We start from the raw sequence: 9,024 nt of genomic DNA, 5'->3' as shown, positions 1-9,024 counted from the left end.
ACGAGTCTCTGCCCGATACGAGTCTCTGCCCGATACAAGTCTCCGCCCGAAACGAGTCTCTGCCCGATACAAATCTATGCCCGAAACGAGTCTCTGCCCGATACGAGTCTCTGCCCGGTATGAGTCTCTGCCCGAAACGAATCTCTGCCCGAAATGAGTCTCTGCCCGATACGAGCCTCAGCCCGATACGAGTCTCTATCCAATTAAAAGAAATATTTTAGCCTCCAGTTTCTGCTGAAGGAATGTGTTTATTAAAATCAAAACTGCTCCTAGAGGTGATGAATCTGCGTCAGGTGTTAACAAGTCATAAAGTGCTGATGGATCACAGAAGAATCATGACTTTTACTGTTAATAATCTCCTACCTGAGATGAAGAGCGGAGGAGGAGGAGGAGGAGGTGTCTGTTTTCATTTACTCTGAAGAAGGGGATGATGGACTCTTCATTATCTAATTTAATTACCTCTCCCTGCACCTCCTTACCCCCACCTCTCCCCCTCCCCCTCCTCCGTTTTTAGACATCACAAAGTCTTTAAACCCACAACGACACTGTCCAGGCCTGGAACTGTGTGTGTGTGTGACAGCAGTGATTGACAGCTGACATTAAGTTGTTTAGCAGGAAAATGTCAGACTCTGAATATCCTTGTGCCTTTGTTTGACCCTGTCTGGCTGCCGTAGAAGCAGCAGAGTGTCTCTGTCAGACAGAAACACAAGTTTCTTGTTTCTGTCTGACGGTAGGATTGGAATGAACTACAGACAACTGTTGGTGCCATTATTCAGAAAATGACCATCAGTCACCCTTGGTCTAAGGTTTCATGTAGGCGTCTCCTCATGGGATGCAGATGATGATGAGAGAGATGACGAGAGGCATTAGCCCACAGCTACACAAGAGGAGCTTGTTAAAGATCTGAGGACAGCTGGGACCACAGTCCTGCTGAACGAGGTCCAGGTACAGACCCGTCCTTGAGCTGAACAAGGTCCAGGTACGGACCCGTCCCCCTGCTGAACAAGGTCCAGGTACAGACCTGTCCTTGTGCTGAACGAGGTCCAGGTACAGACCCGTCCCCCTGCTGAACAAGGTCCAGGTACGGACCCGTCCTTGTGCTGAACAAGGTCCAGGTACGGACCCGTCCCCCTGCTGAACGAGGTCTAGGTACAGACCCATCCCCCTGCTGAACAAGGTCCAGGTATGGACCCTAAACCCTGCTGAACGAGGTCCAGGTACAGACCTGTACCCCTGCTGAACGAGGTCTAGGTACAGACCTGTCCTTGTGCTGAACGAGGTCTAGGTACAGACCCGTCCCCCTGCTGAACAAGGTCCAGGTACGGACCCGTCCCCTTGCTGAACAAGGTCCAGGTACGGACCCGTCCCCCTGCTGAACAAGGTCCAGGTACGGACCCGTCCCCCTGCTGAACAAGGTCCAGGTACAGACCTGTCCTTGTGCTGAACAAGGTCCAGGTATGGACCCGTCCCCCTGCTGAACGAGGTCTAGGCACAGACCTGTCCCTCTGCTGAACAAGGTCCAGGTACGGACCCGTCCCCCTGCTGAACGAGGTCCAGGTACAGATCCGTCACCTGCTGAACAAGGTCCAGGTACGGACCCGTTCCCTGGTGAACGAGGTCCAGGTACAGACCCGTCCCCCTGCTGAACGAGGGTGCAGGGAGTTTTGGGAAAAAGTAGTTTTGGGAGAAAGTGCCGGGGTCAAATGTAACCAAATCTTTGGCATGAAATCTACCTGCCATGTTTGTGAAGAAGTGCAGAATATGACCTGAAGAATACCATTCCCACAGTCAAGCATGGAAGAGGTAACATTATGGTTTGGTGCAGTTTGTCTTCTACAGGTTGAAAACAGGATGAAATTGTTCTCTCTGTGTGTAACTGTGTGTTACAGTATGTGTGTGTCTGAGCTTGTATAGCGCCTTCACAGTACAATCAGTCATTCACCCATTCAGAAGTGAGGCGGTCATTACACCAGCACCGCCGGGTCCTCTGCAGGGGAAGTGTCTTACCAGCACCGCTGGGTCCTCTGCAGGGGAAGTGTCTTACCAGCACCGCCGGGTCCTCTGCAGGGGAAGTGTCTTACCAGCACCGCCGGGTCCTCTGCAGGGGAAGTGTCTTACCAGCACCGCCGGGTCCTCTGCAGGGGAAGTGTCTTACCAGCACCGCCGGGTCCTCTGCAGGGGAAGTGTCTTACCAGCACCGCCGGGTCCTCTGCAGGGGAAGTGTCTTACCAGCACCGCCGGGTCCTCTGCAGGGGAAGTGTCTTACCAGCACCGCCGGGTCCTCTGCAGGGGAAGTGTCTTACCAGCACCGCCGGGTCCTCTGCAGGGGAAGTGTCTTGCCCAAGGACACATTGGCTGAGACGGACGGAGCGGGGCTGAACCCAGCAACCCTCCAGTTACAGGACCAACCCCACCGCCGCCTGTAACAGCTGGTACTCTGGTCCTGATGCCATCTGACGCTAAAACACGACTTTTTCAAACTTGTGCACAATCACACAGTTTATCTTGTGCTATAAAAGAGCAATCTTTGTGTGTGTGTGTGTGTGTGTGTGAGATAATAGCTGTTAATTAGCTCCATGTTCAAACCAGCTGCAGATGTTAATTAGTAAAAATCTGCACAGCATTTGGTGATAATGAAAGTGACAAGTCTAAACACATCGAAACATGTGCACACCCACACATACACACACGCACACGCACACACACACACACACACCTACACACACACAGACATACATACAAAAAACTTAGTCATCAAAACATAACTCGCCAAAGATGGTGAAACTGGAACAGCTGCTGTGTTTGGTTCTAATTTGTAGTTTCTCTCGCTCTGTGTGTGTGTGTGTGTGTTCTGGTTGAATCTGTCAGACTGTTTTTTTGTTGATCATTAAAGATCAAAGAAGAAGAAACCTAAACTGTCAAACTAAATCGATCAATTGATGGAGCTTTACTGCTGATCACAGCGATCAGTATATGGTAGATTTCACTGTCTGTAGCTGATCTATCAGTTCTGATTTTTAATGTCCAGTTATTGTTCTTCTTGTTGGTGATTTATTCTTTTAGTTTTCTTTGTTTCAGATTGTTTTAAAATGACAAACTGTTGAGTTTTTCATCAGAAAATCAATTTCCAGTTAAACTACAGCAGCTGCTTTAAAGCAAAGATGTGCCTGAGAGAAACAGCTTAAATGACTCGAGTCGCCTTAACACACACACACACGCACACACACACACACACACACACACCCCTCCCCAACTCAGTGACAAACACACATACACACCACACACACTCACACACACTAACTCAGGGACAGACATTCACTCTTTCACCGTCAGGATAATTTGTCCTCACACTGCGACTACATTTTCTACCTCATAGAGCAGATTAACTCCAGCGCTGAGTGTGTGTCATTGTGTGTGTGACACATAGTGTGTTTTCAGTGTCAGGATGTGTGACTTCTGTTCTTTGAAGAGATAAATTTGGCCCTGTCCTAATTTGCTGCTCGTAAATATCAGCAGTTAGAAACTTGGTGTATGTGTGTGTCAGGTCTGTCCTGCTTATCAGATAACAAGTAGAGTTAAACCTGTCTGACGTGGAGATTTACAACCTCGATTATTCACTCAGAGGAGAAGGAAACAGGAGGCGACAAAAGGACAGAGGAAGCAAAAGGCGAGGAAGGAGACGAGGAGTGGAGGAGTGGAAGGAGATGAAGGAGAAGATAGAGACCAGTATTAAAGGAAATACAGATAAGTGGTGTCTGATGATAAAATGACGATCAGCTGAAGATGCTGATGCTGAGTGGTTACCACAGCGATAAGACTGTGTGTGTGTGAGCAGCTGATTGGAGGTCAAAGGTTATCCTCAGACACATCAGCAACTCAGAGAGCAGATTCCTGCAGCTGCTGGGAAACCAACAACATCACTGCAAAAAAACCCCACTAAATATGGAAGTGAAACATGAAGGAATCATGTTTCTGTTTGTGTCAAGTATTCATCTAAAGATTACAGAAACATAAGGGTCACATGATCCAGATTCTTCTAAACACAGTGTTTGATTCGGTTTTTATCGGTCTGATGTTTGGATTCGTCCCATCACAATGTTTAAACTTAAAATTGATGAATGTTTGCCTTAAAAGGATATCTGCAGAACTTCAAACTTGGATTCCTGTGGATCCTGAACATCTTTTATCTATGATGCAGTTTCTTCTTCATCTTCTTTGTGTGTGTGGATGTGTGCAGGTTCTTCCTCAAGTTCTTCCTGAAGTGTAACCAGAACTGTCTGAAGAACGCAGGAAACCCTCGAGACATGAGGAGGTTTCAGGTAACTCACATTTATGAATTCATTTCCCTAAAGGGCAGGACACACCTTCGAAAGACCTGACATACCCATAATGCACTGCAGCAGAGCGGCCTGAGGCTTATTGCTTTGCAGATAAAATATGAGAGGTCAACAGGGACCGTCTGTCAGTCTGATGTTCTGATGTTCTGATGTTCTGATGTTCTGTCCATTCCAGTTTAAACACCTCCGTTTGGTGGTTTTCTTACAACAGTTAGAATCTAACAATGAAATCAACAACAGTTCAATTATTTAAATATACTTTAACAATAAATTCAAGCTTTACAGAGGCAAGGAGCCCAACAAACAGAAGCACAGTCAGTTTTCTCCTCTGACTAACAGAACACTGGTGTGAAAGTCACAATGAACTTGTACATATCTCCCTCTATTGTTCATGTCAGCTTTAAACTATACTGAACAAAAATATTAAACCAACACTTTTGTTTTTGCTCCCATTTTTCATGAGCTGAACTCAAATATCTAAGACTTTTTCTGTGTACACCATAAGCCTTTCTCTCTCAAGTATTGTTCACAAATTTGTGTAAACCTGTGTTAGTGAGCACTTCTTTGCCAAGATAATCCATCTATCTCTCAGGTGTGGCAGATTCTGCTAATTGCACAGGTGAGCCTCAGGACCGGCCCAATAAGAGGCCGATCTAAAATGTGCAGTTTTATCACACAGAACAATGCCACAGCTGACTGCAGGAGCGTTTCAGAGAACTTGCTGTACATCCAACTGGTTTCACAACAGCAGACCACGTGTAACCACACCAATGTTGCATTTGTATTTTTGTTTAGTGTAAAATCATCTTATCATGAAAAATGACAGAGTTGAAGGTGTTTTGTTCAATCTTTTTAAATTACAAAATGCACAACATTATACTCAGACTGTTAGAAATGACTATCAGCCACACCAAATTTTAGTAAAATTATTTTATTATTTAAATCTGTAGTACTTTTACAGATCATTTATCTGTAAAATTATTGAAATGTACCAGTATTTTAATAAACAAGTTTATTACACAACCAGAGTAACCACAGTCAGTACAACATAAAGGTTTTTACTCCTTCCTGTTGGCTCCTCCTCTTCATAATAATTAACGAGAACGATGAAACCAGCATTTATTCACCTTCCAGCCATCTGCAGATCCTGCAGCTGGAGGTGAAGGACTGTCTGTCTCCTTGGACAGACAGTCAGCTCCACGCCGCACTGCTCAGCCTGACAGGAAGTTCAGTCCAGTTAAACCGGGCCGAGCGAGCTGCACTCATCAGACCAGTGAGGCAGGTGAAGACAGCTGAAGACAGCTGAAGTCTGGAGGTTTATCTCAGGTTATGTAGTGACCACAGGGTGATGGATGCTCTGGTTAGTTAAATCTATCAGCTCTCTGTGTGACCTGCTTTGTCTCAATGGACCAACAGTGACAAATTTATCATGGCATCTAGAAAAATGAATGGTCCTACCATGACATGACACAGTGGGAGGGGCTGCAGCATCCTGTTATTCAGCAAGTTATAAATAAAGTTTTCTGTGTTTTTACAGGTGGTAGTTTCCACAACAGTCAACGTAGATGGTCACGTCCTCGCCGTCTCTGATAACATGTTTGTACACAACAACTCCAAACATGGCCGTAGAGCGCGGAGACTGGACCCGTCTGAGGGTACGCAGGTTTCCATTTTGTTTGAAAGGAACCAATCAGAGCCAATGCAATAAAATCACATTGTACAAAGTTTTGAAACAGATGAGCAGCTTCAAGTTGAAGAATGAAGTTGAATGAGTTGAATGTTCAAGGTTAAGTGTTGATGCATCACACATGCATACACGGACCCCCCCTTCCCCCAACACACACACAGACCTAACATCCAGGATGCTCTCTTACAGACCATCGTAGATCTTCAGTCTACAAGCGAAGCTCGTTTCTGGAATAAAGATGTTCAGCTTGTAGTTGCAGATGTTTTAGATGCTGCTCTCTCAACAGGAACCTGGGCAGTCAAGCAGAGAGCATTGTAATGTCCTCTTTCAAGACAAATCAGCCCAGTGGATTGTGGGTAATAAGAGCAGATACCTCCCTGTCCCCAGAGAGGACTGAGTGTATGCGTGTGTCTTTTGCGGGGTGTTCAACCTTTTTAATTGTGCTTCTAATTAAAGACAGTCACCATGGAAACCACCCCGCCCAGTTGGAACACAGCATAGTCCCGTGGGCTTGACTTGTTTCTGCTCACTTGTTTCACAAAATCCTGCTCTGCTCATGAAAACCAGGTTTGCGGATCAGCCATGACTTTGAATCACAGCTTTAAATTTGACTGTTGACATTTCAGAAAATCACAAACAGAAAAAGAAGCTCAATGATTAGAAATACAATGAAACTTAATCTAACAGAAATCAAACAATTTTATAATCTTATCAGTCAATTTCTGAAACATAAATGAGAAGATGTTTTTGATCCTTCGGTGACTTAACCATCCAGATTTCCATGTTTAGAATGTTTTTATCAACTGTAGTTTACTACCTGCTCAAGGGAAGATGTTAAATGCATTTCAGCTGAAGTCTGCACAGTTACTGCCAACTGTTCAGTTTTAATACAGCTCTGAAACACACCTGTAACACACCTGTAACATGCCTGAAACACACCTGAAACACACCTGAAACACACCTGTAATCCACTGACGTTCTTTTAATGCAGCTGTTAGACATCTGTAACACAGCAAGCACATTGTGACATGCCTACAACCCACCTGTAACACGCCTGTAACACAACAACACAATGTGACACGCCTGTAATACATCGGGAACATAACTACACACGTGTAACACAGCCAACATATTGTAACACACCTGTAACACAGCCAAAACATTGTGACACACCTGTTACACACGTGGAACACACCCGGAACATAACTACACATCGTGACACGCCTGTAACACATCTGTAACACAGCTATCACATTGTGATACATCTGGAACACACCTGGAACACAACAACACAATATGACACACCTGTAACACAGTCAAAACATTGTGACATGCCTGTAACTTACCTGTAACACACCTGTAACACAGCAGACTCATTGTGACACTCCTGTAACATATCAACACAATGTGACATGCCTGTAACACAGCCGATACATTATGACACACCTGGAACACCTGTGTCAGAGCCGACACATTGTGACATGCCTGACATGCCTGTAAGACACCTGCAAAAAGCCTGAGACTATTATCACACACCTGTACCACACTTGACAACACCATAAAACACCTATACTACACCATGTCTTTTTTAATTTCAAAATTTTCTCACTCAGTGAGAGGAAATGCAGACAAGATCAGAATGTAAGTAGATCTAAAATAGAATAAAGCAAAATAGAATAGAATAGAGGTCAGTGCTGTAATGTCATTTAAGATTAGCTGCCCCCCACCTCTCCGCCCCTCCTACACGCACACACATCCACACACACTTTTTGATTTCATTTCACTTTATAATTAATCTGCAGCCATACTTGAAAGAAGGAAGAAGCAGTTATTACAGGACAATTTAGTGTGTGTGTGGTGTTGAAGTGAACAAAGCTAAAGAGGAGAAAAGCCACAATCCAATTAAAACATGTTGTTTCCATGTGAGGTAATGCGTGTGTGTGTGTGTGTGTGTGTGTGCAAGAGAGAGAGAGTTAATGAGTGTGTGTTTGTGTGTGTGTTGGGGGGAGAGTTAATGTGTGTGTGTTAGTGTTTTTTTTGCTGTTATGAAGATCAGTGGTTTATAACCTGAGGCTCTCCTTCACAGAGCTTCTTCAGTTGGACCAGAGGAGTCACTGAAGAAGCTCTGATGAGTATTTGTTTTATTTTTTATTATTTTAGTTTTGAACATCAAGAAATGATTTTGAGAAACAATTCAACTAGACTGTGCTGGGCCTTCAGCCAACCTTGAAAAGTTTACAAGATGTCAAACAAGTGGAAATGTCATTAAGTGGCCAGTTTTTAAATGAACCCAACAATTAAAAACAGACCAAACCTGACTCAGGACAAGTGCTGCGATGATGTCAGGGATCATAACGCTCATATCAAACTCCTCCAACATGCTACTAAAGATGCCTTTGAGACATCGCCTCCATGCGTCAGCTTCTCTAAAACGTATCCATATCCACACCGGTTTTTTGGATAAAGTTTGGACTGTAATGGTAAATGGCTTGCACTTGTATAGAGCGTTATCTAGTCCAAGGACCCTAAAGCGCTCTACACTACAATCAGTCTTCCACCCATTCATCCACACACTGATGCTGGTCAGCTACATTGCAGCTACAGCTGCCCTGGGGCAGACTGACAAAAGGGCAACAGCTCCACCCCTGACCACCACCAGTAGGCAAGGCAGGTAAAGTGTCTTGCCCAAGGACACAACAGCAACCCTCTGGTGAAAGGACGACCCCTACCTCCTGAGCCACTGCCGCCCTAGACTAGTCTGTTAGTTTGGACTGTAGTCTGTAAGTTTGGACTGTAGTCTGTAAGTTTGGACTGTAGTCTGTTAGTTTGGACTGTAGTCTGTAAGTTTGGACTAGTCTGTTAGTTTGGACTGTAGTCTGTAGGTTTGGACTGTAGTCAGTTAGTTTGGACTGTAGTCTGTTACTTTGGACTGTAGTCTGTTAGTTTGGACTGTAGTCTGTACGTTTGGACTGTAGTCTGTTAGTTTGGACTGTAGTCTGT

The 9,024-nt window shown here is 44.7% G+C and overlaps 1 protein-coding gene across 6 annotated transcripts in view; it reads left to right on the top strand.

Annotated features, from left to right (window-relative positions):
* Positions 1 to 9,024, top strand: part of LOC108251383 (transcription factor COE3-like) — a 73,003-nt gene that overhangs the window by 17,254 nt on the left and 46,725 nt on the right. For all 6 annotated transcript variants that reach the window (XM_037980883.1, XM_037980879.1, XM_037980882.1 and 3 more), the window contains exons 7-8: positions 4,238 to 4,319; positions 5,875 to 5,992. In XM_037980883.1, the coding sequence (XP_037836811.1) occupies positions 4,238 to 4,319; positions 5,875 to 5,992 (200 nt within the window). The remainder of the gene's footprint in view (positions 1 to 4,237; positions 4,320 to 5,874; positions 5,993 to 9,024) is intronic.

Source organism: Kryptolebias marmoratus, linkage group LG17 (assembly GCF_001649575.2).
Source record: "Kryptolebias marmoratus isolate JLee-2015 linkage group LG17, ASM164957v2, whole genome shotgun sequence".
NCBI lineage: Eukaryota > Metazoa > Chordata > Actinopteri > Cyprinodontiformes > Rivulidae > Kryptolebias > Kryptolebias marmoratus.
This window is presented reverse-complemented; position numbering and strand designations above follow the sequence as displayed.